The following is a 22534-nucleotide window of genomic DNA, read 5'->3' as shown; positions in this document are numbered from 1 at the left end:
CTGTTAACCATCAGGCATCTTATACACACACACTTCCTGCTAGATTCTCAGTCATGGAGTAGAACAGTGATGGTGAATCTTTTAGAAACTGAGGGACCAAACTCAAAAGCGTTCCTGCACCAGATATTATCTGGTGCTGGGAAGAGGGACTTTCAGGGACAGGACTTCTACCTTCTGGAGGCTGGACTTCCCTGGAGACAGCTGAAGGCCCAGGAGGGTGGGGGAGGGAAGTTCCTTCGCTCTCCCGTCTCTCTGCATGCCCTCAGAATGTGTGCCACAGAGGGCATGCATGCCATAGGTTCACCACCATGAGTGTAGAAAAAACCAGTACAGCATCATCCAACCTTCTTTCCTATAGGCCAGGGGTCGGCAACCCCCGGCCCGCAGGCTGGATCCAGCCCGGCGAGGCCATGGGACCGGCCCCAGCCTGGTCCTGCTGCTGATTGCCGCCGACACGGGGCAATCGGCAGCAGGGCCTCTCGCGCGAGTGGACTTTGGCCCCGTGCCCTTGCGTGAGAGGCCCATGGCAAGGGCGCGGGGCCTTTGGCCGCTCGCGTGAGAGGTGCATGGTGAGGGCGTGGGGCCTTTGGGGGGCAAGTGGCAGGCAAGGGGGTAAGTGGGGGCAAAGGGGGGCAGCGGCGGGGGCAAGAGGGAGCAAGCAGGAGCAAGGGGAGCAAAGGGCAGAAGGGGGGCCAAGGGGGGCAATTGTCTATAGAAGCCTCAGAAACATGCATTTATATTAACATTTGTTAAAAAATCAGCAATTTTTTTTGCTGTCCTCCATTTTTTAAAAAAAGTGTCCTCCATTTGAAAATTTTGTCCTACATTTGCCCCGGTTTATTTATTTATTTTATTTTTAAAAATTATTTATTTATTTGTGTATTTATTTATTTATTGGCTTCGGCCCCCCCACTTGTCTGAGGGACAGCAACCTGGCCGCCGGGTCAAAAAGGTTGCCTACCCCTGCTATAGGCAGAATTCTCTCTCCATGTGTCCTGCCAAACCACAATAAGTGATCACTGGTGGTTTCTCAGTGAACTTGCTCCTTTAAGTGAAAGACTGAAATGCTACAGAAACAGTTTTGACTGGGAGTGCTAGGAGCCATCTGTCTGAAAGCATCCCTGTTAATTGATTTTCTTGTCCTATCTGAGAGCCAATAAAAACAGGAGAATTCTTATCACATTGACTCAGAAGTCTGACTTACTTTGAGTAAAATAGTTCTTGATGTACTCCCTCATTTCCTAATACAGTTGGCTCTCCACATTAGTGGCTTTGACTTTGGCGGATTTGACCATGGAATTGTGATGGAGAAGCCTCTAGAAAAAAACAGTTCTCTAGGCATTTGTAGGTCCTCCAGCATGGTTCTATGATCAACTTCTAGCAGATGTTGACCATAGGGTTGCACTGGAGGACCTGAAGTTTCCTAGAGGGGTGTTCTCTTTTATTTGTGATTTTTCTGCATTCAGAGGGAGCCTTCACCCCTAACCCCAGCAAGTGTGGAGGGACCATTGTACTCCTTCATTTCTTAATTTAATGTTGATACTGGTGCTATTTGATTCCTAATCCAGAGGTTTATTCAACAAGGATATGGTAACTGCAAGACTTTCTCTAAGGACTTCACCACATGCAGGTTTTAAACTGCAATTGTAGCAAGAGAATAGCACCTTTGGCAATACCTGTCAGAAAACATCACTCCTGACCCATTGCTGCTGTGACTCTGAAGTATTGTTATTACAGTATCTGACAACGCATCTGACAGCATTGTTAGCACCTAAAGCTTGTTTTAATTGACATGTAAACCCATCAATAAGCAGTCAATCACTCTGCCACCCCATTACTCCACAGATGTGATAAGTGACAGTCTGCAGCAATTCTGATATTGAGCAGTCATGTGGTGTCATTCTCCTCCTTTCCCCCTTTTTCTTCTTTTTTTAACTAAATCACATTGCCATAACTCTGGAATTGCATTACAATTTTTATATATATGAAAGGCATGCTGGGTAGGGCATAGGGCAGGAAGATGGGAGTTGAGGGGGAATATACAAGAGAGCACATGAGACTGTTGATAGCCCCCATCAATTGAAGAGAGGTGTGATAATAATAGCTCTAAACCTTGTGTTTTTGTTGTTGTTTTAAATAATGGCATTGTAGCAAGATAGAGGTAGTGTGCTAAAGTCCTAAGTGCCCATGTCCCCCCCCCCCGACGATCACACAAAAGTCACACAGAGCATGTGCAGTGGCGACTCAAGATATTGTGCTGGTGATCACCAACAACTACCTATGATTTTGGAAATAGTTTGTGTTTTTCTCTTTCCCCTTCCTTTAGGCTAAGCTGTATGTTCTCCTACAATGATGGCTCTTCCTATATATGAAGAATAAAGAGCAGGGAAATACATTGTGAAGTGATTCCCCTCAGAGCAGATTTGAACCACCCTCCAGCAAAGGTGGGAATGGAATAGGGAACTGTGGGTGTGACATACCTAGTAATAAAAACTTTTAAAAAACAACTTTAAAAAATCTGTAAAAGTATACAAATGCTAGACTAATGTCAAGCCTTGGTTAGCATGTCCACATTCAAAAGTGAAAATTACACAGGATTATTCCAACTGTGCATTAAGTGGATGAAATGAAAGTGATATAAACTGAGAAGCAATATAATTAGCATAATAGAATTGTTCCAGGATTGTACAAGAAAATGACAGCAGCCAGATTACCTACCTGACATTTTAATGAAAAATGATAAAGTGCTAAACTGTTCAGAATGAAAAGAGAAAATGTGAACTATGACCTCTCTTGCATACTTTGCTTCCTTTGCCTATTGTCTGGACTCTCTGGAGGAAACCACAGGCTTGTTGCCTTTGCAGGAACAAAAAGACCCCAAAGGAATGAGAGCATGTTCTCACAATGGCACTTTAAATGAATTGCATTGCAAGGACACTTTTTAACTTGAGGGGGGAAAAAGGTACATGAAAGGAATGCAATTGTATCCACAAAGACCATGTCATACAGGCCACCCACTTGGCACATCACTGTTAAACCCAGCCAAAACTCAGACTCCATTGAAAGGGATGTGATGCAAGTCATATTCCTACCACATTCTATGCAGAGCAAGAGAAGCTGGGATGATACAAACCCCCTTCTCCTCCAAATAATTGTATACTCATGTGTACATGCCCTGTCGCATCATGTGTGTTGAAGCAGATTTGCATACAAGCAGCACATTACAAAGTTGATACTCATTGCTGTACTATCAAGTAAGAGGCTGAGCTGAGTCCAGAAGGTACATTTGGGAGAGAACATCATCCATAGTGTCCTTCTGGAGGCATGCAGAGACTATTTTGTTGAAATGGTCCTTTGGGAAATAATAACATATTGTTTTACCTGTATGTTTTGTTGCTGTTTTATGGATGGTATGCTTTCAAATTGTGTTTAATTATATTTTAACTTTTGTATGTTTTAATTAGGTGGACTTTTATCTGTATGTCTTTTAACTTTGTTCATTTGAACTCCAGGGCTAGGGAAAAGGCAGAATATAAATAAATTAATTAACTAACAGCAACCACTGGTATAAGTTCCTGTGGCATTTTCATGTTAGCAAGAGTAAAGTCTGGGAGTATGAGAAGAGATCACTCTGATTCCAGCTTCCTGCCTTCAAACAGTCTTGCATGTTAAACCAGGATTTCAGATGAGCATTTAGTTAATTTTGCTTAGAACTGGGAAAGAGACAGAAATTCAGTGCTCTTTCATACCACACAAATGTAGTGCTATGATTCCACTCTAACTTCCATGGTTCTGTCTTATGGAGTCCTGACACTGGCAGTTGAGAAAAGGGCTTTAAGAATCCTCAGCCAGGGAGCTCCTCTCCCCACTTCTGACCAAACTACAAACCGCAGAGTTCAATTACTTCAGTAGGATGTGGCCATGGCAATTAAAGTGGAATCATAATTTTATAATTGTGTAGTATGAAAAGGTGTTCAGTTCTTGTTGGATCTCATCTCTCTAAAAAAAATCAGTGAATTGGGATAAGGAGTCCACAGGTTTTCCCTCACCCTTTCTTTCTTCCACCTCTGCATATCTGAGTTCCCATTCCTTGCCAAGAACTCTCTGAAACTGGCCAAAAGTACTAAAAATATATTAAATCAATAGTGCAAGGAAAGAAAAGGGTAATATTAGTAACAAAAGCAGAGGGTCTGTGAAACTGGAACAGAACTTGATGGTAGTGAATCCTCTTCTTAAAGTTTCTGTACTGTACAGCTGCCTCTCTCTCTCTCTCTCTCTCTCTCTCTCTGTGTGTGTGTGTGTGTGCGTGTGCGTGTGTGTGTGTGTGTGTACCTTCCAGTCACCTGTCAACTTATGGTGACCCCATGAATTTCATAGGGTTTTCTTAGGCAAGGAATACTCAGAGGTGATTTTTCCATTTCCTTTACTAGGTCATTTTTTCTGCCTTTAGTCCTGAGCTCTGAACTGTTAGGTTTTATCTGGCTCCAGTTCCAGCCCAGCAACAGGAAAGAATTTAACTCCATCTAAATCTTGTTGTCACCCACAGTGACCCTGAAAGCCAAACAGGGAAGGGAGGTGAATATCTAAAAGGAGGCAAGGAGCCTGCCCAGTAGCCTTGCATTATGTCTGCATAAGTGCTCCCCTCCTGAAACAGCCACACTTAATCTCTTTGCTAATCTTGAGGATACACACGGATATCCCCCCTCCTTCTGCACAGTAGCTGAGGGATTGCTTCCAACAAGCTACATCAGAACAGAGTTATACACAGAACTGAGAACTGATTTTTTTAACTTGTCTTCTGAGGCCAAGTTCAAGTAGTGCCAATGTTTTAAACACAACAATAGCACATTGGAGTCACTTGCTGGAATGGTACGTGTGTGCTCAAAGACCTAAGCTTCACAAATATATAAATGTGGGTCAGGAGGAACACACAGATAATCTTTTTCTGACACAATGTTCATGGGCTTTTAAAAACAAACTGCAAACAGAAAAGCATCAGGTCTCTACTTCAGGATGTATTGCAATCTGTCCATATGCACATATCTGCACTTTTCACAACTGGCATGACCAAACACACATTCTGCCATTTAAGCACAGATGCTTTTTGAAACCATGTTGAAAAAGAAGAGAAAATTGGTTTTACGACATCTAAAAATCAATCATGCTTCTTGCCATTATCATTATCCACAAAGGCAAGCAGCACTCAAATCTGTATTATCCATGCTGTCTTACCAGATAAGTGATTATGGACCAGGAATTTATTTATTTATTTATTTCAATTTTCATTCAATTCAATTATTTTCCATTAAGTATGGAGACAATATCTTTGATAAGAATTATTATTTCTGGCAGGAATTTTTATAAAGGCATCTGCAGAAACAGAGAAGGGGCCACAGAGCCAATATTTAGCATGTAGACTCTTCCGGGATCAATTCCTCACATATCTGTTCAAAAGGATATCAGGTAGCACAGCTGGGAAGGCCAATTCAGAGCTGACCAGAACATACTGGACTAGACGGATGGTGAAGTGGCCTCATACTGGCAGGTTTATCCAGATTATTTCTGAATTGTGAATTTTAAATGTGGATTGTTTTACTATGTGTATATCTTATTTGTCCTTTTAAATTGATGTGCATTTTAACTAATGTGTTTTAACTGACATGGTGTGTCTGTTTTGTTATTGTTACACACCTCAGTCTATGGTGAGAGGCAGCTAAATTTATATTGGTGTTGTTGTTGTTCTGATACAAAATCAGCACAAATTAGGCACAAATCAGTTTTGAGCCAACAGGCCAAACATGCACACACCTCTGAAGACATGGGAAATCTCCCTAACTAATGAGAACTGGAAAATGTCCATGACTAAAACTGACCCTCACAAATCTTGGAACTACAGACTTACTTGACTAGCCGCAATGTGTCCTTACGAATGTTGATCAGACTCCTCAGGGTCTTCACTGGCTCCTGGGGTGGTGGGGCAGCATAGGGAAACTAGACAGAAGAGAGGGAAAACAAAAGAAGTTGGATATCTGAGATGTCATCCAGCCTATAAGATCTGCAGAAACCACTTTCTAAAGATACATCCAGACTACAGAAATAATCCAGCTTGACACCACTCGAACTGCCACAGCTCGGTGCTATGGAATTTTGCAAACTGTAGTTTAATGAAATATTTAGCCTTCTCTGTTAGAGAGCTCTTGCTCCACAACAAACTACATTTCCAGAATTCCATAGCACTGAGCCATGGCAGTTCAAATGGTGTCAAGCGGGATTATTTCTACAGTGTGGATGCAACCTTAGGCTCAGTGTATATTGAATCATGGGACATTTTCTTCAAAAAGGGAGGGCCATGGAGCTCAAAATGTACTCAACCTTAAATTGTTTCTCTAATAGACTTTTGTAAGCCTTTTTCCCCATATTGATGTCTTTCCTACCATTTGCCTCATGCTCAAGAGGTCAGGAGCCTGTTGGTCCTCTGAAGGATGCTACAGTCAGAGAAACAAAACTAGCTCAGGGACAGACTGCAACACGCCAACCTGAAGTCAAGACTTGTATTTTAAGAGCATAGAAAGGAAACAGCTAACCACCACACACATCAGCTCCTGGCACAGAATAAAGAAAAAAGCCATAAATAGTTATCTATGTGCATGCTTATGATGCTGCTGCAGAGAATCCTGAGACATAAGGGAGAACCATGCATGGCACATTACGAGTGGTTTCAAAGGCAACTATTGGGCAGTTCAGGGTGGAGTTAAAAGAGGGAAACAGCTTCTAAGATGAGATTTAAAGCATGGGGATCCAGGAGAAAATGGAGACAGTTGACAAAGTCAGGTCAAAGGTTATGACTCTGAGGATTGGGCTCCCTCCCGGCACTCAAGCAACAAATAAGTCTGCTCAGATATGTTAAGTAGCACTTATTTCATGTAAAGTTCATCTCCTGAGTTTCAGCATTTTGTTGTGGCAGACAACGGGCAGAGGGAAAAGGGACTAGGGAACTGTTGTGATTCAGTGTCAGCAAAGTGTTCTCCACCTGGATTTCACTGGTATGCTCTTAGGATTTCAGTTGTACAAAAGAAGAAAACAAATGAAATATGTTGGGCCCATTTGAGTATGTGTGAGAGCAAAGAGAGTAAAAAGAGAAAGATGTGATGCACTGCAGTTTGTTGCAAATTGCTACGCATTCTTTCTGGAACAGCCTTGATCTCCCTTCAGGCAAAATGAGTATCTTCTGCAGGAAAACAAAAATACAGATACAGCTGAATCACTACCTATGCCCAATGTTAGCTGCTCTCCACTTCCTCAGAGCAAAAATGGTCACCAGCAAACACTGTTCATATTACATTCCCTCCATGCCCATTGTCACTGTAAAACCTCCCAAACAGAACAGAATATATTCCTGCATGCAGTGTGGACACATTATAGCTGCCTTGGGAACCTTTTATCTTGAAATGTGTATAGGGACAATAAAAAAGCAGGCACACAGACTCTTTCCATTCACACTGTGAACAGATTAATGCAAGCATGAATGAGACTCAGTACATTCAGGTGAGAACACGGGAGCTGCTTGCAGTACCTCTTCAGCCTGTTATGCAGACTCACTTCCTCTGTTTTCAGTTGCTCTTATAGCAGTCTAATGTACCCAGTTCAGTAAGAGGAGGATATTTTTAGCTTGCTGATACAGCACAATGTTGATTTAGATCAGTATCTGGCAGTGGTACAGTGATAATTCTCTGCCTGCCTGCCTGCCTCATAATGAAGATTTCCCTATTTAACCAGCTATGCTCCATAGACAAAAAGGAATTACCGTATATACTTGATTATAAGTCAAGAAATTTTTGCCCCCAAATGGTTCCCAAAATCCTGGGGTAGATGTATACAAGGGTCAGTGGGGTCCACCGACCAAGCGCCCTGCTGGGGCGATGCTGGGAAGGGCGCGCGTTTGCCCTGCAGCCATCTCTCCAGCCGGGCTCCCTCCTCCTGCGAAGGGAAGCCGGATAGAGAGAAGGCTGGGAAGGGCGTGCGTACGTCCCTCGCAGGCTTCTCCCCAGCCGGGCTCCCTCCTCATAAGGAGGCCTCATGAGAAGGCAGCCTGGCTAGAGAGAAGCCTGGGAAGGACGTCCCTCACAGGCTTCTCTCCAGCCGTGCTCCCTCCTCCTATAAGGCAGCCCGGCTAGAGAGGCGCTGATCGTCCCGGAGCCTCTCCCCAGCTGGGCTGCCCCCTTAAGACTGACCCTCGACTTATCCACGGGTCATATAAAAATCCACATTTCTGCTCCCAAAAGTTGACCTTGACTTATACATGAGGTCAACTTATACATGAATATATACGGTATGCCAGCTTGCTACTGGTCACCTGTAGGAAAGCATGGCAAAAAGTATGTGGGAGGGGGACACAGACAAGTTTGTTTGGAAGAAAAGGAAATGAATAGACCAGAAAGCAACTATAGCATTGTGCAACCCATGCAAACTCGATCTTGCAAAGAAGACAGGGTGATATGGAGAACTGCCCTTAATGACCTTGAGTTATTGGTGTTAGTTGGCTAACACCTATGAGAATGCACCTTGTAGCATTATTTTAAGAAATTATCAAAAGAGTTGGACACTACTTGGAGAAATCTCTGGCCTTTCACCACTGCTCCTTCCCAACTTTGTTTCTCGTCCACAGTGACATTCTTGCCTCATTTATAAATCCAAAACAAAGCCTGTTCACACCATTCAGGTGTTCCACAAGACAGAGGCAGATAGAAATACTTTAACAGTTCCACTTTCTTGAAACTGTTTGAGGATCAGTCTAACACAGCTAAGTGCCCCAAATCTTCTTTCTATACTGTCATTTTCACAATTCCTTGCCGCCTTACCCCATTCACTATGTAACTGTCTAGTTTGCAAGAGTATACCTGTTACATGAATCTCTTATCTATGAATACCCATAAGCAGGTGCAAATGAAGTGCAGGCCTATCTCAGTTAGCAACGTAAATATGTTCCTGGTTGTTAGCTCTTCAACAGAAAATTTGGTATCAGAGGCAGAAATAACATGAAAAGAATAAGGATAGTTCATAGACCACAAAAATAAGAGCATTTCAACACTTTTCATCAAATATTTTACCTAAAACTAACAATATGCACACATGAAATGAAATATGCAGACTAGACAATAACATTTTGAACATTTTAGAGTCACTTGAGAGCTTCTTACCAAAGACATCCAAGATAGTGTTTTCTTCTACCAGTGCCCATTTTTTGTGATTTCCAATTCAGTGGATAAACTTATAGATCTATAGTTTTGGGGGGTTTGTGTTTTTTTTTAACATGGTGAGGGGTTGCTGTAGAGGCAGGTTTTTCTGATCTCCCCTTTTTTCTGTGTTTTGCTGTTCATACATGCTCATTTAGGAATTCTGGACTGTGTATATTGCCTGTTGTTGTGGGCACACACAGTTACAGTAGGACTGACTAGAACAGAGTCCCATTCTTTCCTTATTCTAGCTTTGTTCTTTGCATTGTTTACTGCAGATATGCTGTGGCAACTTGACATAGAAAGTTTGGCCTGTTACAAACTGCCAAAATAAAGCTGCTTCGGGTCTCTTTGGAGATATGCTGTTTAAATGATGCATGCATCCTAAGGATCCGGAAGCTGCACCAAAGCTGCACTCGAGTGCTTAGGAATGGAGTGTGGCTTTGGCGCGACCTCCTGACTCTTTGGACCCATGCATCATTTAAATAGCATACCTCCAAAGAGACCCGAAGCAGCTTTATTTTGGCAGTCTGCAACAGGCCTTTGTGTTTCTCCAATCCATTTTCTCCATCATGCCAATGCCAATGCTGCTAAAAAGCCTTTCAGCTAGCTTGAGGATAAGACAGGTGTAAAGACATTGTAAAGATGCATTTCACTGTTTGAGACTTTGTTAAGTGAGATATACCTGTACATGATGTTGTAGAACTGAGTGCAGTTAGGATCCATATATGAGGGATCATCGTAAAGGATGAAAAAGGGCAACATCAGGGAAGACTGGATGGGTTTGGCTGGTAATTAACTTGTTTCTGTAATATTTAAAAATAATAAAAACATTTCTAAAAAGTGTGGTATGCAGTGTGTTCCCCTGCAAAAGGAACTATCACATACTCTTGTGAGCTGATGGCATTTGTCCATGATTAGTGTTCAATCTATCCTACATTGGACTGCACTCCTCCCAAAGGACTGGAATCCCAGCTGGTAATTTCTCCTACAGGTTCAGGTGGCAGAGAAGGTCAAGAATGCTTTAAACCAGCTTTCATGTGTTCAGACCAGATGAGCTCTTTCCCCAGTAAGGTCTGCTATGTCCATGGTAATGCATGACTTATCGGCTTATACAATTTCCAGGAATTTTGATGTTGTGTGTAGGGAGGGGTGAGTATATCTCCCCCCAAAAAAGTAGAAGGGGAGATACTGAAATATATACAATATTTATTTTCCTATCACACTCAGAAAGATTTTTACTGTGTTAGCAACATAAAGCATTACCTTAATAACTTAATGATCATATGAGATTGCACAATTTGGCATGTGTATGGAACATAAAAACATAAAAGCCTTAATGTGGTAGAAAACTGTGAATATATCCAGTACTAAAGAAAGACCTACAAACTGCTGCACCCTACAATTCCTAACTAAGCATGTGTACACTGTTTTATGTTTTAGCCATCTGAGATGTAGCGGGGGGTGGGGGGGGTGGTGGATGAAAACAGGCATGACAAATTTTATGATACACAAAAGGAAGTATTTTACTTGGAAAGAAATAGTCATAGTTTTAAAAACTAGATTAGCATTATATTTGGATATACTATTTAACTGAATGTTGAAATTATGGGGGACAATATGAATCCATAAGGGACATCATAGGCCAACACCCATGGTATCAACCAGGACTCCCTCCAGCTCCAGGAAAGACTGGAGAAAATACACAATGCTCCACCTCCAAGTCTCACACCAGACATCGGAAGAATACCATAGCTGATTACATTGAAAAGCTGCTGAAAGCTCCAACAGTACCAACGGTAACACACACACACACACACACACACACACACACACATCCCACACCGTTCCTGGTGTAGATTGTTCACAAAGGCAACTCTGTTGCATAATTTGGACTAAAGCAAAATTGAAATGGATTCAGATACACTGGCTATGAGAGCCAGCATGATGTAGTGGTTTGGGTATTGGACTAGAACTCTGGGTGACCAGGGTTTGAATCCCCACTCAGCTATGGAAACCTAGTGGATGACCTTGGGCAAGTCACACTATGTCAGCCTCAAGGAAGGGAATGCCAACCCCCTTCTGATTAAATCTTGCCAAGAAAACCCCATGATACGTTCACTTCCAGGTCACCATAAATTGGAAATGACTTGAAGACATACAACAACAACCCAGGCACCACCATTCCTGATCTAGTCAAGGTGGTGTCCAGAGGAGTTGCTGGTGTACCCCTGGTTTGTTGGGGACTTCAACAAACATGGCCATGTCACCCTGTCAGGGGTGGCTTGGGACTTTGCACCCCCCATGGAAACAACAGATCAGTCTTAACTTAAAACTAACCATAACCAGAAGGACACACTTTGGAACTGTTCTGGTGTTATTTCCAACTTATCACAATTCTATCACAGGGTTTTCTTGGCAAGATTTGTTCAGAGGAGTTTTTACCTTTGCTTTCCTCTAAGGCTGAGAAAATATGACTTGCCCAAGGTCATCCACTAGGTTCCCATGGATAAACAGGGATTAGCCTGCCTGAAATGGGAGACAGTTTGGGAGGAAGCTACACCATGAGGACATACCTTTCTCCTTTGGCCATATCTCCCTCTGCTTTTATAACGCTCCCTGTTTCCTGCCACTGCACCTTTGATTTTTTTAAAAAGTAACTGTTTGAAGAGGCAAATCCTTCCTTCTTCCTCAAAGGGAAACCACAGGTAATGTTCCCTTTATGCCTCAGCTACAGGAAGCTAAAATAAATGGGAAGGGGAGAGTACTGAATCCAGGGCTGATCTCAGGTGTCTCTCTGGAGCAGGTGTAAGTATTATGCACTATTATACATTTAATTTCTTACCATTTTTTTCAAATTGTTTACATGCTGCAAGTTCAAGCAGGAAACTGCCAACATGAAAAATTGATTTTTGAAAAGAGACAAAAGGCCAAAGGAACACTGAGCCCAAGCAAGAGTGAACCATACAGTCATCTATCACAGCTTCCCACAACCTGGTGCTCCCCAGATGCACTGGGTTACATTTCCCTCGTTATTGGTCATGCTTGGGTAAGGATAATGGAAATTACAGCCAAGAGAAGATCATTCACACTAGAGAGCAGGTTGAGGGGAGGCTGATCTATGGTAAATGTGCCAATAGGTTGTAGTATGAAATTTTCTATTTCCTCAATGGTGTGGCTGCAGAAAAGAGGCGCTGAACTAGCATATTTAGCATTCTATATTGCACCATTCAAACCAGTTTTGTGTTTGAACAACAAAACCTTATTAAACTCCAATGGAAGCTATCACACTTCCACAGGTGTGTGAATGCACACACGCCTTCAAGTCACCTGTCAACGTATGGTGACCCCACAAACTTCATGGGTTTTCTAAGGCAAGGAATACTCAAGAGGTTGCTTTGCCAGTTCCTTGCCTGTTCTTAAAAGATACCAGTGTCTCCATGCACATTTTCAGCCCAAGACTGTTCAAGAGACAGTACCTTCTGGTGCATACATGTGACCATGACACATCATAAAGCCCACACAATACAATGGATCTTTTAAAACAGTGACTCTAGACCTACAAGGTGTGTTGTGTGTACTGTAAATCAGTGCATTTGTCACACACACAAAAAATGAAAATGCAGCTTTAGTGGAAAACAGCCCCCATCATGAAACGGGAGGGTGCAATCCTTGGATCAACATGTATCATAGTTTGGCTCATGAGAAAGATTCTTCCCAAGAATCAGGCAACATTCTGTACAATGAATGTCAATCCCCATATAAACTGTACACAGAAAAACCCCAGCTCTGATTCTTTCTAACACTTTAGGCATATTAAACAGCAGAACACTATCTCCACACTGCCAAATGACAACCTAAAATGTGTTAGTTCTTGAGGAAGGAAGGATAACTGGCTGTTGTCCTACACACTGTGGTACTGGAAACAAATATCCTTTACCTCAAGCCTTTTGGTGCCACCAAGTGGTAACAGTCTGATGTTACTATAAATCTGATGCCCATCAAGGACAACTCCTAAACCAATTAAAATAGGAAAAAAACTACCCCTAGACGTTTTTTGGATTTCAAGATACTGCATTTTAGCTGTCACAGAGGAAGAGAGAGACAGCACACTGGGTCCTTGCTATCTGAGGCTTCTGCCTCAAACAAAGACAAAACAACTTTTTCTAATACGGTGCGCCCATGCCATACACGGGCACACCATACGCTGAAAGCTGCACTGGAAAGGGGGTAATGGCATGTGCACCGCGTCGCCACATACACGAGACCCATTCATTTAAATGGGGCTCAAGCATATGAGGAATTCCCCTTATGGGGTGGGGTGGGGTCTGGAACGGATCCCTGCGTAAGGGAAGGGCTGACTGTATTGAGATTGGACTGGCATGCTTTACCTCTATGGCACCAAAAGTTTTCCTGATGCAAAACATGAAGACTTCTTGAGAAATTCAGTGTTCTCTATGCACATAGGAGCCTGTGGCTTCACAAAGGAAGGAGACATGCTGGATTCCAAAGAAACATCTTCTTTGAATTGCAAATGGACATTAAATTTCCTTGAATTTGAAAATCTACCAGTGGCCACATGGCTAAAGGGGCAGGTGCCAGCCTGCAGACAGCCCTCCCTACTATCTGAACTAAGACCAGAAACAGAAAATGCAGGCCTAGGACTAACATCTTAAATTTCTTTCTCCTGTTTGCCTGATGAAGCCAGTGTGACTTTGAAAGCTTAACATGCATTTCAAATGAATCCAATCAAATTTGCAGTGGGGGGGCTGCCCAAAAAATAAATAAAAAATCCACAACCCAGGGTAATTGATGTCAGATTTTTTTCCAAGTTTTTCTGAAAGATTTGGATTCTCAATGTGTGAATAACTGATGCGAATAGACCCGGTATAAACTGGCATAAAATTCTGCATGCCTTCAAGTGCTCCAAATACATTAGCATCATTGACTTATTCAAGTGCTGACATGTGTGAGCAACCAAATTAATGGAGACGTGCACAGGTGCAGTTCCACAGTGTGAAAAACAAATCCAGAATGTGTGGGTGAGATTATTCACATACTTGCACTAAAAAACAACAATAGGTGAATGGCCCCTAAAGCTCTTAGAAAGAGTGGGATGAAGAAGATCCTGGATAAAGGAGCATGCTGGGACACAGTAGTAATGCCCATTGTAAGGTAGTACTGTTAGGTCATTTTCTAGAAGGTCCATTCTGGATCTGTATCCTTTATCTCCTTTGGTTACTTTTACTTCAGACGAGAGGAATTTTGTCTAAATATCTCCTCACTTTAAGCTACTTCACCAGACAGCCATGTCATCAGGCTATGGCAGAAGAAGAGAAGTAAACCAGCACCATTCCATCAGCTGGAAGATCAACTCCATTAGGCCATCCCTCCTTCAACTGTTGCCACATTGCAGCACAGGGCTACTGATTTCCTTTATACAAATTACTTCCATGCCTGATAGTCCTACTAGGAACCCTGCTCCAGCTTGTAGGTAGACCCAAAGCATTTTCTTGGCAAGACTTATTCAGAAGAGGTTTGCCATTGCCTTCATCCTAGGCTAGAAGAGTGTGACTTGTCCAAGGTCACCAAGTGGATCTCCATGGCTGAGTAAAAATTTAAAACCTGTCTCCCAGAACTCAACCCAGTACACTATGCTGGTTCTCCTCATAAGAACTACTGGGGTTGCTTAACAACATAATTCATTTCTGGATTTCATGCCTACTAAATACTTCAGTACAGCTTTTTCTCATAACACATAACAGTTTTCCATCATAGCCTCTTCAGATTTTGACTTTGCGCCTCTTTGTCTTGCAAAGCTGAACTCTACAATTATATTTTAAATTAAACAGGTGGAACAGATGGGCATGAAAGAGCAGTGCACGTCCACTCTGGCTGAAAGTGGGTCAGAACCTTGCTGTCCACACAGCCTGCTCCCAAGTTGGGCCATGGATACAGGGGCTGACGAGCACTGCCAGGAGTCAGACTATCCTAGCTCCTTTTTGCTCCAGTCCTAAGGCCTGGAGCACAGTTTTGGAGCACTTTCCAAGTCGCTTCATTTGGCCTCTGTTCAGAGTCTTCTAGAATAACTAAATACTGTACAGAGAAACCCATCTCATTAAAGGGTACTTCCCAGTCTTATCTTTCTCCTTGATTTCTATGGCAAGACTGGGCTGACCTTACAGCTGCAGGATGTCCTTTCCCAATCTGGTGTAAAAGGTGCACACTTCAAGTATTCTAAGGCCCGTTCCGCACGGGCCAAAAGTGTGTGCGTGGCACATACTAGGGTTAGAAAGGGGTGTCCTTTCCGGACGCCCCCAACCCTAGTACATGCCCGAGCATGTACAAAATGGTGGCGGCCATTCTACATGGGCACTGCCATCTTGACGTAGCAGACGCTTAGCGTTCGCACGTCGCGGCGCAGTAATGATGCCACAAGTGCGCCATTGGTGCCTTGCGGCATCATTACCACACTGCTCAGAGGAGTCGCCCTTTTGGATGGTCTGGAAAGCGCCTATGATAGAGAATTTGCTACACAATATAAGACCATAACAGAATTTACAGTCCTTCTGCACACAAATCTGCCTTCTGCTTACCTCAAGATTTCTTAAGTTCATTCCAGCAATATAATTTGCCTTTTGTATCATTGTGAGGTATTGTTTCTACAAAAATGGTCTTTTTATAAATTGCACAACTAGCACAAATGACAAAAAGGTTATCAAGGCATTGAGATCAACCTTACACCACCCCATGGCATTTGTTATACCGCCTAAATCTTTAAAAACCACCACAGCAACAATAAATTGTGGATTTTATAATTAAACATTGATCATGTATAGTAAGTAAATGGTTATTGAGTTAACTTCCCATTGTTACGTATGGGAGTTGTTTTCTGAATATACAGTAGTATAATCTGATTCCTAGACTGGGGATCTGTATCTATGGTCCAAAACACATTGCAGAAATAATCCAATTTGAGCCTGCTTTAACTGCACTGGCTCAGTGCTAGGGAATCCTGGGAATTGTAATTTATTGTGGCACCAGAGCTTTCTGACAGAGAAGGCTAAATGTCTCACAAAACTACAGTTCCCAGAATTCCCTAGCATTGAGCCAGGGCAGTTAAAGCAGTCTCAAACTGGATTATTTCTGCAGTGTGCTTTGGACCTATGATACACAAGGCAACAAATGTATTGTTACTTGAGACAAGCACCCCACAGTCAAGAATGTTGTAAGCATTATTCCAGTTGAGATGGAGACAACCAAATACTGTCTGACTCCCCAGGAATTGCAGTGTAAGTGGTTGTCCCTGATTAAATGGATTACAGTAGACCTTTACAGTCTCTGACTCTGGCATGGCTGCGTGGATTCTACTCTACATTTTGCTGTGTTGGCAGAATACTGGAATATGGCATTGATCTTCAGTTACTTTCAAAAAGAATACAGCAGCCAAGGACATACACAGAGATCCATGGCAGACCCACAAGAGAAAAAGCTATCAAATAACTCTTAGACAGAGGTGTTTGACATAATAATAGGATTTTCATGTTATTGCTACAGATACACACTTGAATAAGAGCAACCTCTGTAAAGTGCCCAAAATCAGTGAGACAATTTTTGGTTCAGTTCCAGATATAGACTAAGCTGCAAATTAATGTTATTCTTGTTTGGTTCGATTTCAGGCCAATAACGCTTCAGTAACCTCTTAAGCACACATAACCAATCACCCAGTTCAAATGAGAAATTTTAAGGTATATTACTCTTATAAACTGCTTCCCAGTCCAGGTCCTTCCAGAACTTTTGGATTCACCAGCTGCAGAGAACATGGCAAATGGTCAGGGATGATGGGGTTCATAATCCAAACCCTCTGGAGGAATACTGGTTGGGAAATGCTGATTTCCAACAATAGCACAGTGGATCAAGCTAGTTAGTCTGATTCTTGTTCTTATTCCTATTCTTATTTTATTTACATAATTTAATTTTAGCAGCACAGTCAGGGTCATATGTATAAGGGAAAGGGCAAACAAATGGTGGCCAGCGTCCATCTCCAAGATGAAGGTACATAAATCCAACTAATTTATTCTGGCATTTCAGATGGAAAACTCCACCAGAGGTTGAATTTCCCTTATTCAAAATGATTGGGACCAGAAGCATTTTGGATGCTGAATTTTGGAATATTTGCGTAATGAAATATCTTGGAGATGGGCCCCAAGTCTGAACATGAAATTCATTTGTGTTTTGTATGCAACTTGTACACATAGCCTGAAGGTAATTTTATACACAATATTGTTTAATAATGTTATGCATGAAACAATGTTTGTGTACATGGAACCAACAGAAAGCAAAGGTGTCACTATCTCAGCCACTCATGTGGACAATGCTAGATTTTGGAGTATTTTAGAATTCTGGATAAGGGAGTACTTACCCTGTACAAACTGTAGTACTTTTCATTCTTGTAAAAATATAACAATAACAAATTAGATAATAATTCGTTGCTATTTCATGTCACCAAAACCAACTTCCTAAGGCAGTTGGCTCACTGTGCCTCATGGTATGGCCTGTTCTGGATGCAATGCTAGGCTCTTTTTAAACAAGTTTCTAGAATGAATACAGAAAAACATTGGTTAGGAACTCCAGATATCAGCGGGATGCCTGAAGTTCCCTGCTTATCAAAAAGGTGGATAGTACAGTTCTTGTATAAGCCTTAAAGCTCCCATAAGGGCCAGTATGTCCTTTAAAAGCCTCTGCAATAGATCTAGTGCTCACAAAAAGAGAAGAATTAGCAGATATCTTGTCTAGGTCAGCAAACAAATGGGATTAGCCAACCTCCCTTGGGGAACTGGAAAAGCACACGCCAAGCACTGTTTTACTCACTGAATGTCACATAAAGATAAGATTAAGATGTATTACAGACAAGAGAAATATAGTACAAAATATTTTAGAATCAGTCTGGCTCCCTCTTAAGCCAAGATGTGTAAGACTGGAGTCAAACAAGTCAACTAGACTTGTTCCTACCACAAATAAAGTTTGGGCAATTTGGAGCAATACTTTCAAGCACTACAATAGAAAGTTTGTTTCCTTTATTAGAAATATAATTTCCCCTTGCATGAAATTTCATGTTAAAAAAGAATTTGCACAATTCAATACCAAAAATGAGCATGCTTACCTGTTAATCACTGAAGTCCATTCCTTTAATTAACTCAAATATTTAATTGTTTACCAACTTTCATTCCCTCCTAATTTTATATGAACGTGAGGATGAATAAAACAGGCTGATATTAATTTTAATATATTCAGGGAAGATTATTGACAGAATCAGGCCTTCAGTACAAAACAACGTCTGCTAATTATTGTGAACAGTCAATTAGTATGCTTCTCAGAAGTTAGGAATCATTAAAATATAAAACCTGATTTAAATTCATCTGCTTTGAGGGGCCAGATTTAAATAATCCATTTTGAATCAAGGCGGTTTTCAAAATATCCATCCTGTTTAATGGAGTAATAAAGGAATGAAAAACTACATTTTTAATTTTTTAATTTATTTATTTAAAAGCAGTTCAAAAAACTTGATACAGGAATAACCCTTACCGCTTTTCAGGACACAGTGATGTTAGGACTATGAGAAGGATAGTTATCTAGGATATAAATAACACTGGTGAAGCAGATGATAAGAATTTCCCTAAAGGAAAATTCATTATTATATAAAAGATGCACAGTGGAAATACATTTGAAAAAGGTCAATTAAAAATGCATCTAGTGGGTGCAGCTTTCAAATAATTTTTTTGTATGAGATCTTGATCCAGTAGAAATATATATACTTCAGCAAAATAATTTAAAATGTATTTAAATGTTTCAAATTAATGTTAGAGAACAAAGGAGGACTTTTGCCAATATGATGGGAATGTAATTATGTAAAAAAGTGATGAAAAAACAATTGTGGAAGGTGTTAAAGACACATCTTCTAACACAAGAGTCACACAGTTAATCAACACAGCAGATTATCGCATGCACCTTATCCCGTCTTTTCCCCGACTGGATACACACACATTTAACTGTCAATAACGGATCTTACCGCATTCTCTGGTGGCCGGATATATGCAGCCCATATGCTACTCAAGTCTTATCCTGTGGCTTTTCCAGGATGAGAAAATCCAGGCTGGAAATATGGGTTTCATACAGGCTGCATATGCCCGGCTACCGGAGAATGTGGTAAGATCCATTATGGACAGTTAAACATACATAGGGTTGCCATAAGTCAGGACCTCTAAACCGGGACAAATGTAGGACACTTTTATAAAAATGGAGGACATGAAAAATTGATGGTTTCTTTTTTAAAAAATATAGGATTAAACAGAAAGGAGGGTTAAATATGGGGGTTTGAGAAAGGGGGCTATAGAAGGAGGGCTAGATGGGGTATCTAGAGGGGATTAGGGTTAGATAAAGAGGAGTAAGATAGAGAGGGGTTAGAGGGGGGCTTAGAAGAGACTTAAATAAGGAACTTAGATAGAGGGGGGTTAGATGGGCTTAAATTCTAAAGCACCAGAGTTGTTCTCTCTGCAGGGCTCTCAGACTACATACACACTGCAGAAATAACCCAGTCTGACAGGACTTTAACTGTCCTGGATCAATGCTATAGAATTCTGGGAAATGTAGTTTGTTGTGGCTCCAGAGCAGAGCTCTGCTTGTTCAGTGCCAGGAGCTGATTTGCCTGTGTAGTTTGGCTGTTAATTTCACAAACCACTCGGATTCCCAGTGATTGGGCAGTATATAAATAAATCCTATGATGATGATGATGATGATGATTATTATATAAGGGGGTTAGAGCAGTGGTTCCCAAACTGTGTCCTTTAAGAGATTTTGGACTTCAATTCACAGAAGCCTCAGACATGTTACTCAATAGTCTGAGATTCTGGGAGCTGAAGTCCAAAATTCCTTCAAGAGCACAGTTTGGGGATCACTGGGTTAGAGAGAGGGGGGAGTAGATAGAGAGGGGTTGGAGGGGAGTTTAGATGGAGAGAAGGAGGTAGATAGAAGGGGGTTAGAGAGGGCTCAGTTAAAGTGGGGTAACAGGAGGAGAGGGAGTCAGAGAGATGGTTAGAGAGGAGAGGGGTGTGTGTTTGGGGGGCCTTGGGGAGGGGGCTTCCAATGTCCGATGGGGGCAATCCTGGGGGGGGAGCCTGGGGCCCAGGAGGGGCCTGGAAGGTGCCCTCTTGCCTCTCCCCTTCCTCCTCTTCTGAGCCTAAATGCCGAGGCTCTTCCTCCTCTTCCTCTCCGATGGCTGGGTCCCTGAGGCGCCCCTCCCCTTTAATGAGGCAGCTCTCCTGGCGCTTCAGAGCCCCTTCCTTGCAAGAGCAGGAGGAGGAGGAGGAGGGCTGGGGGGCAGGGGTTCCAGGAAAGGGTCCTTTAGTTCCCCAAGCCAGGCTGCCCCAGAGGCCAGGGCCCTTTCCTCCCCTCTCCCAGCGGCCTGCCTGGATGGGCGGGGGCCACTGCTGCTGCCGACCTGCCTGGCTCTGCTCCTCCTCCTGGCACCTTGTTGCCCTGCCTGACTAAGCCTGCTCCTTGGGAGGGCTGGCCAATAGGGGCAAGGCAGAGCAGCAGAGCCCTCCCCTGCCAGCTCCAGCCCATCACAATATAGGGATGCAGCAGGGCCAGGAGCCGGGCAGCCACCCAAGGGCATGACGTGACCGGGAACACCCCCTAGAAATCGGGGGAGTCACGCCTCCCACTGGGTTATGGCAAGCCTAAACATACATGTATCCTGTTTGGGAAAAGATTGCATAAGGTGTGTGCAATAATCTCCATATAGTCATGCTTATTCATAATTTTTACACCTATGCAGATCTTGTCAGCAAAAGCAAGGAGAACAAAGACAACCTGCATGCAAAAAACTTTAAAGGAAAAGAATATGGAGTATCATGCTTATGACAAAAAAGAAAGTAAATTGGTGATTTACGACTCAGAATAAAATTGACTCTGTTTATGGAATCCATACAAGAGAACTTAATTTGTGAGATTATTTCTACATAAAGTATTTAAGTGATAAAATAAGTTGTTTGTTTTTGAGATTATAAAAGGAGGTATGATGTTTTGTACATTGTTGTTGATATTGTTGTGTCATTTCTGACTTATGGAGACCCTAGGACAAACCTATTACAGGGTTTTCTTCTTGGCAAGTATCTTCAGAGGGGGGCTGCCATTGCCATCCTCTGAAGCAGAGAGAGTGTGATTTGCCCAAGGTCACCAAGTGGATTTACATGGTCAAGCCAGGGATTCAAACCCTGGTCTCCAGAGTCATAGTCCAATGCTCAAACCTCTATACCACATTGGCTCATGTGCATAAATTGATTTTGCCTTGTCTTAAGGCATTATGTGCCACAGAGCAAATCTGAAGGAGCTGTGCCTTTGTTCCCACCTCAAAGAGCAAGGCTTAAGGCCCTGGAGTACCTCTGATAACACAGGAGGGCAGGTCAGTCAACAGGATAGGACCAGCTGCTTAGGAGCATGGAGGACAAACCCCAAAGGAGGAGTTCTTCTCTTCATGCCCTGCTAAAAACTGGCTATTCCACTATGAAAAATAAGAAGTTGGATTAATTTAGTCTGGCCCAGCAGGGGCAGTTCTTCTTCTTCACTCTTTTTTACAACATTCTGATCAGTGTGTCAACAAAGTTCAACACCAGTCCATTCACACCACAACACATTTTCCTGAGTCGACTAAAAAAGCAGCCAGTACAACTAGTAACTTTCACACTGTTCAATATTGGCTATTCAGAGCTAGAGAAAATCATTTCCAAACCCAGCCCTGGGCTGTGCTGAGATGAATCACTACAGTGTGCTCAGTAAGAGATGCACCAAAGAGTAAGCTGTTTCTTCATAGGCGAGTAAACACACTGAGGCCAAACACCCTGCTAGGAGGAAGTGCCAGATGTAAATAAGAGGCATTTAGAACACAAAACAAGGACCTGGTGCCTGACAGAGGACCAACACTCAGCATCTCCCAGACTCTTTGATCTCTAGAGAAAAAGTGGTGCCCTCCTGGCTGGAAGCAGCATGTGCCCATAGCCTCTGATGGCCTTTTCTCTGCTACATAAAGGCAGCTTCTGTATTCCACAGGATCAGGGAAATCAATGGGCCCACATCATGAAAGGGAAAACTAAAGAAGCAAGAGGCAAGCATGAAGAAGACTACACACAGCATGAGCAGGGAACCACAGAACAAATTGTTCAACAGTATTATTTGCCAGCAACATCTCTCAGCACTACTCATGTGATCCAACATTTTTCCCTATGTAGGGAAACCAGAAGAAG

At 42.3% G+C, this 22534-nt stretch overlaps 1 protein-coding gene across 4 annotated transcripts in view; it reads right to left on the bottom strand.

The window, feature by feature from the left end:
* RNF157 (ring finger protein 157) overlaps positions 1 to 22534 on the bottom strand; it is a 111116-nt gene that overhangs the window by 39270 nt on the left and 49312 nt on the right. For all 4 annotated transcript variants that reach the window (XM_042452678.1, XM_042452676.1, XM_042452679.1 and 1 more), the window contains exon 3: positions 5903 to 5991. In XM_042452678.1, the coding sequence (XP_042308612.1) occupies positions 5903 to 5991 (89 nt within the window). The remainder of the gene's footprint in view (positions 1 to 5902; positions 5992 to 22534) is intronic.

The sequence above is a fragment of the Sceloporus undulatus genome, chromosome 2, assembly GCF_019175285.1.
Source record: "Sceloporus undulatus isolate JIND9_A2432 ecotype Alabama chromosome 2, SceUnd_v1.1, whole genome shotgun sequence".
Classification (NCBI taxonomy): Eukaryota; Metazoa; Chordata; class Lepidosauria; order Squamata; family Phrynosomatidae; genus Sceloporus; species Sceloporus undulatus.
The sequence above is the reverse complement of the archived record's forward strand: the minus strand, read 5'-3'. Positions and strand labels throughout refer to the sequence as shown.